General features: G+C 44.2%; 1 protein-coding gene across 1 annotated transcript in view; it reads right to left on the reverse strand.

Annotated features, from left to right (window-relative positions):
* LOC306943077 (calsyntenin-2-like) overlaps positions 1–16,085 on the reverse strand; it is a 67,298-nt gene that overhangs the window by 41,575 nt on the left and 9,638 nt on the right. Inside the window, exons 2-9 of the mRNA XM_079529281.1 lie at positions 14,561–14,683; positions 10,195–10,393; positions 8,101–8,212; positions 7,381–7,477; positions 6,154–6,303; positions 4,710–4,886; positions 2,506–2,769; positions 2,020–2,147 (exon numbers count right to left, since the gene is read on the reverse strand). Coding sequence (XP_079385407.1) covers positions 2,020–2,147; positions 2,506–2,769; positions 4,710–4,886; positions 6,154–6,303; positions 7,381–7,477; positions 8,101–8,212; positions 10,195–10,393; positions 14,561–14,683 — 1,250 coding nt within the window. The remainder of the gene's footprint in view (positions 1–2,019; positions 2,148–2,505; positions 2,770–4,709; positions 4,887–6,153; positions 6,304–7,380; positions 7,478–8,100; positions 8,213–10,194; positions 10,394–14,560; positions 14,684–16,085) is intronic.

A 16,085-nucleotide genomic window follows, 5' to 3' on the forward strand; every position in this document is an offset into this window, starting at 1 on the left:
AACTGTCACTCCGGCTGTTGGGGAGTGGCAGGAGGGGGAGGACCAACTTCTCTCATTCAAAACCCCAAAACTGGGACAATTCAGTGAGATGGAAAAAAAGGAGGCCTATCACATCTGTGTTAAGGTCTCACATGCACGCTCGTTGACGGGGTACAGAGCATCAAGGTGGGCTGGGGTTTTCGGCCCGGACTCTTCCCCTAAGGGTTGTTGGAGGTCATTGTACAAGAGGCCAATCGACAAACGAGCGGCCGACCTCCAGTGGAGGATTGTGCATGGGGCCATTGCCACTAATAGACACCTGACACACCTGGATCCAAGCACAGGGGAGGGCTGTCCTTTCTGTTCACAACCAGAAACGCTTGCACATTTGTTTACTAATTGTACAAGGTTAAAAAGTGTTCTTGAGTTGTTGGAGTGGTGGTTTTTAGGACTAGGCGAAGATTTTTCTTTTGAGAAATTTATTTTTGGTCCAAAGTATGCTGCAGCAAGGAAGATGGTGCATACAATGTTAAACTTCATGTCTGGTATGGCAAAGCTCGCGATCTGGATCACCAGAAGGAACAAGCTAAAGGGGGCTGGGTCTATAGATCCAGTGCAAGTCCTAACGGGGATGGTGGCTGCCAGACTTAGGGTAGAACATGCATATTACAAGCTAACAAATAATATGGAAGGTTTTGTTCATATTTGGGCTGTTGGGGGGGTGTTATGCTTACCACAGGAAGAGGGAGAGTTGGTCCTTTGTTTTTAAAAAAAAAAAAAAAAAAGAAAAGGAAAAAAAAATACTCTGTATCTTATTCATGTACTGCGTAGCTGTTTGAGGGTGGAACAATTTTTGTTTTTTACCTTTCTGTAACGAGATGAGCTGATTTGGAAAGTTTTAATAAAGAGCTTTTAAAAATCAAATCTCTCTCTCTCTCTCTCTCTCTCTCTCTCTCTCTCTCTCTCTCTCTCTCCCTCTCTCTCTCTCTCTCTGCAGTCTATTACTCAGCCACCTCTGTGCCACTGCACAGGCACATAATAGGATGGCATCAATAATGCAATGGCATAACAGCAGAGAAGAGAAGAGAAGAGAAGAGAAGAGAAGAGAAGAGAAGAGAAGAGAAGAGAAGAGAAGAGAAGAGAAGAGAAGAGAAGAGGGCAATTTGTCTCTAAATGAACATAGCCATCTTAATAAACTCCACCAACAACAACAAAAGTGCTACACAAGGACAATGTTGCTAATGGATAAAAAAGAAAATGTTACATGTATATCATTTGCATGCCTGTGATTGGTCTATCGATTACTCCCCCCATGGAGACTTGAATTCATGGATATTTTTTTGTTTTTTTTGTCGCATTCCTAAGCCAATACTTTGATGACCAGCAGTGGTTCCCTATGGATACATGAATTTATTATTGGCATATAATGCGACAAAGAAATTATATAAAAAAGGGTGGGGGGGTGGGGGGACAACATGAATTCAACTCTCCAGAGTAATCAATAGAAAATAAGTGCTGAACTATCCCTTTAACTATAAGTTTGAGGTACTTTACTGAGTATTTATTCAGCAGCAAACATTGTACTGTATTGCAAGGTTGATACGCGTCTCTTTCTCTTTTATTGCAAGTTCAAGCTGGGACCCCCCAAAACAACCACATTTGAACTGGTCACCCCCCCAGGCCCCCACCCTGACAAGCACTTGGAATTGTAGTGAGTTGATGCACTTAGTTTGACTCTGTTCCACCAATACATATTATGGAAAATAGCCGATCTACAAGCTCACAATGCCTCGCAGTGAGCTTGTAGATCGACTATTATGTAATATTAAATATAAAATTTAGATAATTTGGCAAATTTGGTATTAAAAGTCGTATAAGTCATTAAATTGTAACTTTAGACATGTGCAGATACCCAGTATATTTTGTCATGGAGTGAGAAAACAATGTTGCACATTAAGCTAATCATAATCATCCCCCACACACATCAATTATTTGGGGATGCCCCTGGGTGTCCTGACCCCCAGTTTGGGAACAACTTACCTGGTGCAGTTTCCAGTGGAACTCGGCAGGTGTGACGGTGTCAGAGTCGGACTGGGTGGAGTCTCTCCTCAGCAGGAACACCAGCTGACAGTTGTGCACGTACAGAGAGTAGTGGTGGCGGTTCATCTCTGCAACAGACATGCACGGTCGCACGCACGCACGCACGCACGCACGCACGCACGCACACAGTCTCGTCTCAATGAAAATGCTGTTTTAGGTCTTCCCTTACCGCAAACATGTGTGCCACTGTTAGCTCGGGTGGGTGGTAATGGGTGATCTTCGTCGAAAATAGCCTCTGAATAAACTAGGGCTTACTGCACATTATGTAATAATCCTCTAGTCTAAATGTACCATGTAACGATAGTCACTAAAGCTTTCAAATAACTAGTGTAGTAAAAAAGCACAATATTATCCGTGCAATATTTACCAAAGACATACTCAAGTAAAATACGTAGAGTATTTGAATAAATGTATCTAGTTACTCACCAGTCTTGTCAGAGCTACAGAGCAGGGTCTCGTTGTGGGCGGGGTGTTCAGTACTCGGGCTCTGGGCGTGTCTCATCCAGGTTGCTATGGTGAAGCGGTCGCTCAGCCGATGGGGCGCGGCACGCTCGGGGACGATGGCCGCCTGGTGCCCGTCGAACCGGAAGAAGAGCTCGCCGTCCCTGCCACCGTCCGTCAGCAGAGAGGCCATCCAACCAGCGGAAGGCCCGGGGGCAGGGAGGAGGTTGGTGCTGCCCACTGCCGCACCTATGGTCAATGCACCAATCAGAGGAAGCACAGTTAAAGCAAGTCCAGTGTCCATATTCTGTCGGGAATTGTTTTGATTTGATTTGATTTATTTTGAAAAGCACAGATACCACAACGGTCCTGAGACCCCTCACAGTTAACAGATTAATGAGTTAATATATTACAATTCAAAACACATGACGGTAACATATTGTACAGTATACTGTACAAGTGCTGCCTTATCTGTCCTATACAAATGACCCTATACTAGGGAAACCTTTTCCAATAGACATGACTTTGTCTGCTGTTTAAAAGACCACAGATTCGATGTCGTTCAACTGGGTGGCTACTGTATGTACATGTAAGCAAATTAACCTTTGCCCACTTCACTATTGACCTTATGCAGACCGCAGCCATCTTGCCATTACGTTAATGGCAGGGTGGCCAGTTTGGCAACTAGCCGCAATTTGCCATTGACATCCAAACAGAAAAGTCCTATCTGATTGTACAACGTCAAACTCACCAACATTGCAGCTGTACGAAAAGCTTGAATTATCCTCTTTCTATCTGCAAAGTCATTGTTTCATAAAAATCCACCGTAGACATGTTATGAGCAGTGTTGTCAAAGTTACTCTTGAGTCTTAAACAGTAATTTAAGAGTAACTTCTTCTAGCTGTCGCCTCACAGCTAGAAGGTCCTGGGTTCGACTCCCGCTGGGGACGCTGTGGGCGTGGGTTGGCAAAAGGGCCTTTCTGTGTGGAGTATTGCATCCAATACTTCACACATACTCAGACGAGTGCGCATCGGTTCCGTATCCGCTCTAGAGTCTAGATCTAGAGCGGATCAGCAGCCTGCAACTCCACCCCAACCCAGTCTACCATTATAAATAAACACTCAAACCCACAGTTCCACCAAGGCTCGTGAAAATAGTAATAATGTTACTTTTGGAAAAAAAGTAAATGTAATATTATTACTCAAAATGTGAAAGTAACTAGTTACGTTACTAGTTACTGGAAAAAAGTAATAATATTACTGAAAGTAATATATTACTTGACTATTACTATTATAACTGGTTATGAGCTACTTTCCGTCAAGAAATACCTTGCAGGTGATATATTAAGTGTTGGAGTTTGGAAGCACGTCCTCATTTGGTACAAGCACCAAAATGTTAAGGCCCACCCTTAACATTTTCACAGAGACTGAACGCAAAGATTTCCTATAAAGTAAGTAAGATTAAGATTTAGAGAAAAATTTTACAGCTCTAGCAGTGATTCTCAACCTGTTTAAAAGGACCCTCAGTTTGACATGTATTAGTCTACGGATAACTTAGAAACGTGACTTGGAAACTTGACTTGGAAACTTGATTTGGAAACTTGACTTGGAAACTTGACTTAGAAACTTAACTTAGAAACTTAACTGATTCCAATCAGCGGCAGCTAGAGGCGGGATCTTGGCGGGGACTTGGAAACGTGACTTGGAAACGTGACTTGGAAACGTGACTTGGAAACGTGACTTGGAAACTTGACTTGGAAACTTGACTTCCAATCAGCGGCAGCTAGAGGCGGGATCTTGGCGGGGACTTGGAAATGTGACTTGGAAACGTGACTTGGAAAAGTGACTTGGAAACGTGACTTGGAAACATGACTTGGAAACGTGACTTGGAAATGTGACTTGGAAACTTGACTTGAAAACTTGACTTGGAAACTTGACTTGGAAACTTGGCTTGGAAACTTGACTTGGAAACTTAACTGATTCCAATCAGCGGCAGCTAGAGGCGGGATCTTGGCGGGGACTTGGAAACGTGACTTGGAAACGTGACTTGGAAACGTGACGTGGAAACGTGACTTGGAAACGTGACGTGGAAACGTGACATTACTGCTGACTCCTGCATTACGTGCACATTTATTTTCTTTCTTTATTCAACATTAATGTCACATTTCTCTCTCTCTCTCTCTCCTTACCACATGGTTTTAGCAGTGATTTGTGGGAGTGGCCACAGTCCTTGCCGGTGTGTGTGGCGTGCAGCTGCAGTGTGGCGCTCACAGCAGACAGGGCTCCGCCGCAAGTCTCCAGGTGCATGCTGGGAAACAGCTGCCTGCTCCCACTTCCTGGTTCATAGTCCAGACGCTCGCTCCATCCTGGTGCAAGTGAAAAGAGCAATGTCACCTGTGAATGTTGCTACATAATTGCCTGATCGAAATGAACGCAATCACAATTATGTTTTACATAATCATCCGAGTTGTTTCCTTTCATCTGCATACATGAATAAAATAGAAAGGTTTGTGCTCTAAACCGAGACTAAGGACAGACAAATGTTGTGGCTCTTTTGGTGCAAAAAAATAAAATAAAAATAATATTTTGATTACAAAAGTGTAAAAAAAAAGAAAAAAGACATGCATGATGATTGATGAAACAAGTGACACAGAGTGGATGTGTCAGTCCTCAGAGCATCATCAACTACATTGAGCCAGTTGCTCTCAAACCTTTTTCATGTCATCCCAAATTCACATTTATTATAGCTAGGCTGACGGGGGTAGCTGGGGGTCCCCAGACCCCACTTTGAGAGACAACTGAATCAGTCTGTTGAACAATTGCAAACATGAAATCAAATTGACAAGCTCACTATGTGTTGCGATGTGGCAGGCTGTGAGGAGGCGGCAGGCATACTGTTTTGGAAATGAAGCCAATAAGGAAGGGCCAAATTCCCTGCAGTTCTCATTAATGGCTTAGCAGGTGTCGCTATTTCGCCCCTGCTGGCTGCAGAACAATGATTGCCATGGTAAATGGTGCATTTATATAGCACCAAAGCACTTTACATGCATTACATTCACCCATGCACACACATTCATACACCGGTGGCGGAGGAAACCATGCTAGGCCCCAACCTGCTCACAGAGAGCAATTAGGGGTTCAGCGTCTTGCTCAAGGACACGTCGACACTAACTCTGGGGAAACATTACAATGGGACTTTGACAACGGACATTACACTGGATTTTATTACCGTAGTAATCATTGTCATAATTACATTATGGTGCTTTCAGTCTTCCTTCAATTACCATGATAGATTTTTTTTATTTATTTTGTAAATTATGATCACATTAATTTTAAAATTGATGATAATAGTAGTAGTAGTAGTAGTAGTAGTAGTAGTAGTAGTAGTAGTAGTAGTAGTAGTAGTTGAGCCTTTAGTCCATGGGTTTTACAGTCCATGGTTGTGAGTTTGCTTTCTTTCTTGCTTTCTTTCTTTCTTTCTTTCTTTCTTTCTTTCTTTCTTTCTTTCTTTCTTTCTTTCTTTCTTTCTTCCTTTCTTTCTTTCTTTCTTCAGGAGAAATGAAGAATAAAGCTGTGACACTATAATATAGTCCACATGGGTGCTGATAGTATTAATTATTATTAATGGCTGACCTTTCCATCCAGGTGTGCAGACAGGCTCCACATCAATGTGCACAGCGACGCTCTCATTGGCTCTCTTCTGACCACAGTCAACCGCCGTCACCAGGAAGTGGTAGCTGTGCTGCTTCTCATAGTTCAACCGCTCTGTGTTTCTGATGTTACCTGCAGGCATGGGTTGAAGTGAAGTTCTTAGAGTCGCCACGACTGTTTTCTGTCATTTACTGTAGCTGTGACGACAGTGACGCGTTGTGTCCTTGTAAATGTGTGACCCTTTTTTCAGTTATCAGTTATTACATGAAAAACTAATTGAATTCGTCACACTATCAATAGAATACATGTTCAGAAGCATCTTACAAAAAACAGTTAATGGTCTTCATAAAAGCAATATTTAAAACGTGGGTTTAGGAACATGGGTTTTGAACAATATTAACAAAACATCATTCTACATAATTATGCTAATTGTTTAGGAAACAGCGCTATTGTGAGGTAGGGCTCCTTTCACTGGGACTTGTCCTAACAAAAGGTTTCAGTCATGATATTTTATTTTGCTTCATGTGCAGGTCAAACATCGCAAATGAAAAGAACTAAAGAAGACATGAAAGCCCCAGCAGCCTATTCTTTAGAAGAATGCATGAATAGTACAATTTTAGAACTTTTATATAATCACCAGGCAACAAAACACTTTTACATGACAAAGACTTTTACATAAGAGACTGTTGTCAAGTCAGTAAGCTCTGTATTGTTGCTGTTGGGTGGAAACTTTATGCCCCGCCAAAACCATTCCTTTTTTGAGTGGTGCAAACCACTCCAACAACTGGCTTTGTTAGTACCTGTGTGTGTTCGTACCAAAAAAAATTAGCATGGTTACTATGGTCACTGACATTACGTCAGACCACAGCTGATCAGGCTATAAGACCTTGCACCACTCAGTTCACACGGGTGTGATTTTTTATATCACTATTTAAAAAATACAATAGAACAGCAATTTTACAAGCTGAAAACGTGTCACAATGCAACACGTTTTTGAGCTTGTACAGTATATCTGCTATTTTGTATACGTTTTACGCTGTTATGATCAAGTAGGGCATTCATTTACCAAAAGTAAATCATAAAAAGTTGTATGGAGATAGAGGTTTCTGCCCAACAGCGATGATAATACATACTGTGTCTAACTGAGAAAGTATTTATACAGTAGTGATACAGTATCATTTAGTGTGACTCTCATGCGGTCAAACGTACCATTGCGGTCAATGGCGAATGGCGTCCCCGCTGTAACGATGTCGTAGTTGCAGATCTGGCTGTACTGTGGCGAGCAGTCCTCATCCCACGCCTCTACCTACAGTGGCAACACCACAACACGGATAACATGGCATGTCTTTGATTCATGGTTGTTTAAGTACAGTTTGTTGCGTGGTGTTCTATCTCTCAAAGTGGACCACGATGGAAGCCAGCTTTTGGAAGCCAGTTCTGTGTAACTACAAAATTGTGACATTGTTGTGATTTTTCTACAACACAACAAGCATCGACCTTTTGTTTATCACACACTTCGTCCTCTATTTGGACAAGGAAGTCTCCGTGTGGATCAGATTAAACATGTAATGTTGTTATTAGCAGGAATAAACACAGAAGCACCTGGGAGGAAGTGTACTAAGAAGGAGGAGCCAAACCTGAGTTCCTGTTTTACACAAAAACAAGCAACAAGCACCACAGCCCCTATGAATCAGCAATACACACCAGATCATCAGCATAGTCAAGGTCTGTGAGATATTTGCTTTATGATGATACCTGCATGATGACATCATAGATCTACATGAATAAACAGGATGATGCCATACACGCAGAATTATATCATTCCTTAGATCTTTATGAAAAATAAACAGGATGATGTCATAGATCTTTATGAATAATAAAGAGGTTGATGTGATAGATCTAATAATAACAAACATGACAATGTCATACTTGCAGGATGGCGTCATAGATCTTGCCCTCCGTCACGGAGGCCTTGTACTGCATCCGTCGGAAGACGGGAGGAAACTCGTTGACATCATCAACCTGGATGTGAACCACCGCCCTGCACCCAGGAAGAGGAGGAGGAAGGGAGCGCATAGCGAGAGGAGATGGGGAAGGCGCAGCGAGAGGGTTAAAGGAGGTGATAGCGAGAGGAGAAGGGAGGTGATAGTGAAAGGAGGAACAGATCACGTATAGTGAAAGGAGAAGAGAGGTGATTGTGAGAGGAGGAACAGATCACGGATAGTGAAAGGAGAAGGGAGGTGATAGTGAGAGGAGAAGGGAGGTGATAGTGAGAGGAGGAACAGATGACAGATAGTGAAAGGAGAAGGGAGGTGATAGTGAAAGGAGAAGGGAGGTGATAGTGAACGGAGAAGGGAGGTGATAGTGAGAGGAGAAGGAAGGTGATAGTGAGAGGAGAAGGGAGGTGATAGTGAGAGGAGGAACAGATGACAGATAGTGAAAGGAGAAGGGAGGTGATAGTGAAAGGAGAAGGGAGGTGATAGTGAACGGAGAAGGGAGGTGATAGTGAGAAGAGAAGGGAGGTGATAGTGAGAGGAGAAGGGAGGTGATAGTGAGAGGAGGAACAGATGACAGATAGTGAAAGGAGAAGGGAGGTGATAGTGAGAGGAGAAGGGAGGTGATAGTGAGAGGAGGAACAGATGACAGATAGTGAAAGGAGAAGGGAGGTGATAGTGAAAGGAGAAGGGAGGCGATAGTGAACGGAGAAGGGAGGTGATAGTGAACGGAGAAGGGAGGTGATAGTGAGAAGAGAAGGGAGGTGATAGTGAGAGGAGAAGGGAGGTGATAGTGAGAGGAGGAACAGATGACAGATAGTGAAAGGAGAAGGGAGGTGATAGTGAGAGGAGAAGGGAGGTGATAGTGAGAGGAGGAACAGATGACAGATAGTGAAAGGAGAAGGGAGGTGATAGTGAAAGGAGAAGGGAGGTGATAGTGAGAGGAGGAACAGATGACAGATAGTGAAAGGAGAAGGGAGGTGATAGTGAAAGGAGAAGGGAGGTGATAGTGAGAGGAGGAACAGATGACAGATAGTGAAAGGAGAAGGGAGGTGATAGTGAACGGAGAAGGGAGGTGATAGTGAACGGAGAAGGGAGGTGATAGTGAGAAGAGAAGGGAGGTGATAGTGAGAGGAGAAGGGAGGTGATAGTGAGAGGAGGAACAGATGACAGATAGTGAAAGGAGAAGGGAGGTGATAGTGAGAGGAGAAGGGAGGTGATAGTGAGAGGAGGAACAGATGACAGATAGTGAAAGGAGAAGGGAGGTGATAGTGAAAGGAGAAGGGAGGTGATAGTGAGAGGAGGAACAGATGACAGATAGTGAAAGGAGAAGGGAGGTGATAGTGAGAGGAGAAGGGAGGTGATATTGAGAGGAGGAACAGATGACAGATAGTGAAAGGAGAAGGGAGGTGATAGTGAGAGGAGAAGGGAGGTGATAGTGAGAGGAGGAACAGATGACAGATAGTGAAAGGAGAAGGGAGGTGATAGTGAAAGGAGAAGGGAGGTGATAGTGAAAGGAGAAGGGAGGTGATAGTGAAAAGGAGAAGGGAGGTGATAGTGAAAGGAGAAGGGAGGTGATAGTGAAAGGAGAAGGGAGGTGATAGTGAAAGGAGAAGGGAGGTGATAGTGAGAGGAGAAGGGAGGTGATAGTGAGATGAGAGGAGAGTGAGGTAGAGGGAAGAAAGGACAGGGTTAAATGAACAAAAACATGAAGATGATTCGGGTTAGGGTTATATTTCGATCATGTAATAGGCCAAATCAATGTAAACTATCTTACAGTTACTTGTACAACAATCTGACTGTTACTGTACAAAAGTATATAATTAGAATGAATCAATGTGTCAAGAAAATGAACAAGGCAGCAGATGTTAGTTTAATTGCGCGCGCGTACACACACACACACACACACACACACACACACACACACACACACACACACACACACACACACACACACACACACACACACACACACACACACACACACACACAGGAACACACACACACACACACACAGGAACACACTCACTTGTGTGATTTCTTCCAGTCGGTGGCGTTGGGTCCCGTGCCACAGTCGTATGCCTGGATGGTGAGGGTGTGTTCCCTCTGGTCCTCACAGTCCATGGGGCCCCGGGCCCTCAGGAGCCCCTCCCCTGACGTGGCGTTCAGGACTACAGCCTCAAACAGGGCCTTCTGCCCCCCGTGGATCTTAAAGGCACAGATCTCCCCTAAAACGAGAGAGAGAAAGAGAGAGTGAGAGAGCGAGAGCGAGAGCGAGAGAGAGAGAGAGAGAGAGAGAGAGAGAGAGAGAGAGAGATGGACAGTCATAGCCAATACTAATATCACTGTGTGGATATTAGTCCCTCTCAGTGTTAGATTTGCATACTGGGCCCTGGATGGTTATAGCCCCAGATGAATCTGGTTGGCCGTCACCATTTCGGCCGTGAAGTCCTCCCACAATTGAGAGGGACCAGACTTAATCTGCCTGGAGCAATATGCATTGCAAAGGCAGATGAAGGCTGGCTACGCGAGGTTAGGACAGTCAGAGGCTGAAATTCAGTTTGCCATGTGTTGATGATGTATTTAAGCCGTTAAGACCTGAGGACGATTCTACAAATGCCTTCTAATCAGTAGTTCTCAAACGTTTTCATGCCAAGGACCCCCAAACATATATATTTTTTAAATGTTCAAAAATAGCATAGATACATCTGCTATTTTTGAATAGCCAACGCTAAATCTAAAATGACGAAGATGCTTCCCCGGTTTTAATGGGTTAAATTGCCATGATGGAGAATAGAGGGAAACACACACACACACACACACACACACACACACACACACACACACACACACACACACACACACACACACACACACACACACACACACACACACACACACACACACACACACACACACACACACACACACACACACACACACACACACACACATGCGTCTCAGCACCCAGCAGCCCGGGGTGTGAATATAATTGAGCACACAGTCACACACTGCTGTGCGGTTGGAATGAACTGTAATCTTCTGACATACAGTATACTGTAGGCTACAGAAAGCAGGCAATGGAGGGAAGCTATTCAAAGCAAACATCAGCATGCATGGATTCGTCATTGCGGGCAGTGGGTGCATGCCCAGGCATTCTGATTTGAGAGCAGTGCAAATTCTCATTCAGTCTTAGGGCTCCATTTTTGTCACCGCCGTTACGGAGTATAGGAGCTTGCTCTGTCCCTTAATGGTATTTTGGTCCAGCGTCACCTGCTATCTATTTTGCCAACACCGGTATTTGCGCCTAGAGGTGTGGTCATGGGTGTGTTGGCACGCTTTCCCCTACACATTTGGGAAGGCGATAGTGGAGTTTAAAAGCACCCGTAAGCCGTATGCCAGCATCCAAATTAGTTTGGTAGAGCGGCGCGCCGCGCGCCTGGCTGCAATGGAGATGTCCGCGGAGTAGGCTGCTGTATCTCTCCTTATTGCATCTCTTTGTAATTTTCGTATAATCAGCAGAAGTGAGTGCTTGCCACATATTGTGTTTATATAATTGTATAGTCAAAGAAGTTATTAGTGCCAGGCATTGTGCGGTGTGCACGATTCCATTTGCTCATTCAGTTTCATCACCCCATAGCGCAGCAAATAGGGTTTAATCCGATTTAACGAACTTTCCTTTTCGCTTGATACCGTTCCGTAGAGACGGCCTACACGTGTGGTTTTGATGGGCCACCATAGCTTGAAAACACTTGGATCTTTCTTATGAGGCCCTCGGTGGTCTTCCACGTTTCAGGGCCATAATAGAGCAGGACAGTCTTCGCGTTGGTGTTAATTGAAGAGCCATAGCTTGGTGTTGTTAGAGAGTTGTTTTAAATGCCAGCTGTGCTTTGTCGATTCGAAGCTCTATGGTTACTTCTGGTTTCAGATTACTTCTGGTTTCTTCTGTTTTTATGGCTGAGTGGGTGATTGACCTAAGCAGTCATGGAGTTGGTCTGTTAGTCCCCTTCCCACGCTTATGTCTTCCAGGCAAAGGATTACAGCCCCATGCCACATGGGGACAGAGACATTACACAGCAGTGGGTCGTGTAGAAACCGCACTGCCAGGTCAAGCACCAACTCTGCGCTGGGTGAACATCCCTTTATTTCAGGCACTACTACCCATAAAGGGTCCCCTGGTGGGCCCCGACCCCGCCGTTGAGAACCAGTGGTTTATGAGAGAAAGTGAATAGCCATCCATTTGGGCTAAAACCGTGCCTAAATAAGGAGTAATGATGTCATAGATCAGTGGTTCCAGAACTTTTCAGGTCCAGACACAAAAGATAAATCAGGCGTTTTCCCAGGACACAAACTAGTGAAGATATATGCAAGCGCTGTAGGAGCTATAATGTAATATATAGTGCTTTGAGCATGGCACATTAATGTACAGATTGGGCACTGCACTGGTAGTGGTGGTGGGCGTGATCACTGGGGCTGGGCGCTGTCACGCTAATAACTACACAGCGTTTACCTGGCACTAGAGTTGAGGAACTTGGGCAGAACTTGGCCAGTGAGCTGGGAGTCGACATTTTCTGTTGACCGTAACAACGCATCTTAACATCAATGCCGGTAGTATAATAGTTAGCTTGGAACTGTTGTATTTTACCTGTGCTGCGGAGAAGAATAAATGGTCAAACTGACGGCTTGGAGTGGACCTGAATTCCTTTGCGTGCGCGTCATACAAGTGTCTCGTATACTCTCATGCTTAACTCCTTGGCTCACGGCTTTTGAACAGCCTACAGCCGCAATAAGCGCTTTGGATCAGCTATTTTCACTACTTCATTAATAATGTATAATAAGTCCTGATGTCACTCGCTCATCCGTAGAAGTTTCATTTTAAATTGTCTCATATAAGCATTGTGGTCCAAAAACAAATAAACTGTCTCAGCGATATTAAATGTCCCGAAACATTTAACAAATATCGGCCGTGTGTGTGTGTGTGTGTGTGTGTGTGTGTGTGTGTGTGTGTGTGTGTGTGTGTGTGTGTGTGTGTGTGTGTGTGTGTGGAAGAGAGAGAGGGAGAGAAAGAGAGAGTAGAATACTTGTTGAGAGAGCTTCCATTTGCATTGCAGCTGTCTCCTTGGTAGCTATTTTATGCTTTAATTCATTAGACAGCTGGCAATGTGTGAAAGACAAAAAGAAAGCATAAAAAGCAGGCACAAAGGAAAGAAATATCACCAGTGTGGGGGGGGATACATTGCTTTCCCGCTCACTGCAGCAATATTTCAGCAGCCTTGACCTTCTCCATTCAACACGCCTGAATGTTAATCGCGCGGAAAAAACAATAAAATGCATGCATCTCCTGTTATTTTCACGGTGTTTACCCTGCTTCTGACTGCATGGCGCGTTTTGCTCTCTGGTTGCTAGGCGGATGGAATGTGGAGTCTTGTGTAATCAGACAAGACACAATTAAACATCCAAGACCGGGGAGATGATCGTGGACTTCTGTACGCACATATACTTTGAAATGTGTTACATGTCCCGCATCCTAATCAACAGAGAACCAGTGGAGAGGGTGCGCAGCAAGGTAATTAGTTAACGAAAACATAACATAACATAATAAGTACCATGTACCAAAACTAGAATCATTTTAGTTAGTTTCTATACCCTGGGTTTGAACACAGAGGGCAGTATTATGCGTGTCTTAAGTACCAGGTCGTATTACTTAACTTAAGACCTGGTCAATGCTGTTTGGCCACTCAGAATAGCCAAATGGCATTGATCACGCCTCCAGGTCTTAAGTTAAGTAATAAGACCTGGTACTTAAGACACGCATAATACTGAGAGTGTTCTGCCTGCTTGCTCAGGGGATAATTTGGATCTTGACCATCAGGTCAAATCTTGTGTCAGATCCTGTGTCTAGTTGTGACATGATCTTTGGCACGATCTAAATAATCTTGTTTCCTGCTTCAAGGACCACAGGTTGACACATCACTGAGTGAGGTTGAGCACCCAATCGGGGAACCCCTTTCTTCAAAAAAGAAAAACTCTGAACTTGGTTTGGCATCCACTTTCTTAATCCCCGGCTTACTCCCGGGTGCTTCCCTTTATTCCTGCTACAACAACCCCGTCTGTGGCAAAGGCGAGGCAATGCCTGTAGCACATAAGAGCACTGAAACATTCTTTTATGAATTATGGAATGAATGCAAGTCAATGCAATGTGCCAAAGGTTTGCAGAACCAATGTGTGTGTTTTAGGTGCAATTCTACTTTTTCTCCAAATCACTTTACAATGATTTATGATACATTCACTTATGCGCACACACATACATTCATGCGAACATGTGCGTGCGTGCGTGCGTGCGTGCGTGCGTGCGTGCGTGCGTGCGTGCGTGCGTGCGTGCGTGCGTGTCCTACCTGCATAGGGGACAGGAGCGTCCTTGTCCACAGCCATCAGAGGAGGGTCCAGCAGCACTGTGTCTGTGTTCTCTGTGATTACACCATGGTAGGAGCTCTCCATCCATGGCTTGTGTCTGTTCACTGCAGGGCACAAACACACACACACGCATACGCACACGCACAAAATAGACAGACAGACAGACAGACAGACAGACAGACAGACAGACAGACAGACAGACAGACAGACAGACAGACAGACAGACAGACAGACAGACAGACAGACAGACAGGGGTATATTTCAATTGAAAGCACAGCAATACAAAGACTGTGGACGACACGCTGATAAAGCATTACACTTGTTTACAACACACAACAGGGTCCACCTTTTTCAATTCATCGGAACATTTAGAGACGAACAAATATACACAGCTATATAAAAAACAGGAAATCATGTAAGAGGTAAAAGGGGACATAAGGGGGAAAGGGGCGGGGGGATTCAGATTTTACGGGGGCCAGTTTTGAATTGCAGCCGTCCGTATAGGTGCCCTTTGTGAGCGGTTTTGAAGGAGTCAAGGGATTCGCATCGTCTTAACCCATTTTGACCTGAGATCAGATTCTAAAAATGTCTTCTACATCCTGACAGTTTTCTGAAAAAGCTATGGTTCTATGTCAGCTCGTATGAGCTTGTAGATCTGCTATTTTTCAATAGCTAAAGCATAACATAATGCTAACACCAAAAGGGGTTCCCGCCCAGAATGGGTTAATGGCTAGGAGCGAAAATAATTTAGTCCCTTTGTGATGGCCCCTGGCCATATTTATTATTATTGGAGTTCTACTTTTGGTTAATGATAGTATGAGGTGATATTAGTAGTAGGAGGGTATTGTGTTGGTGTGTGTTCTGTCTTCAGTCCACGTGGTGAGCTGCAGTGAGGCTTGGGTGTTGGCTTCATTGCCAATCAGCAATAGTAATTGATGCTCTGGTCACGGAGGCGTGGCCAGGTTCCTTCTCACCTGTGAGGAACTGATCACCCTCAGAGGATTGGTGGCTGCTCTCGTCTCCATGGCAACGCTGAGGTGGCAGGCCCAGCCCTCACTATAAAAGCCAGTCTGAGCCTGACCGTCACTGGGGAAGGAGGCAATCCTCTTTCCCCCAACCAACTAGTGACTTTGATTATGATTTGAATCCCTTCTGAAAGGATTAGGTTTGCTTAGTTGTAGTTTGTCATTTGTTGTTGTTAGTCTGAATTCAACTCATTGGTTCATCTTATGTAAATATTCATTCATTTATCCACATTCTTGTTAATAAAGTATATTTTTGCACAAGCTGCTGCTTCTCATTTCCAACATGTTGCGGGTCTTTGCCCCTAGACACTAAGGGTCGTAACACCCTTGTTTGTGCCGAATCTGGGTTGAACACGGTTTGTTGAACTCCATCTGGTGCGTGTGAACTTTGTTGACATTAAGGAAGTATTTAGACAGGTACATGGGTATCTTGGTGGTGTAGAGAATTTTGTGGACCAGACCCATTGCAAGATGCTGTACT

The sequence above is a fragment of the Electrona antarctica genome, assembly GCF_951216825.1.
Source record: "Electrona antarctica genome assembly, chromosome: 19".
Lineage (NCBI taxonomy): Eukaryota > Metazoa > Chordata > Actinopteri > Myctophiformes > Myctophidae > Electrona > Electrona antarctica.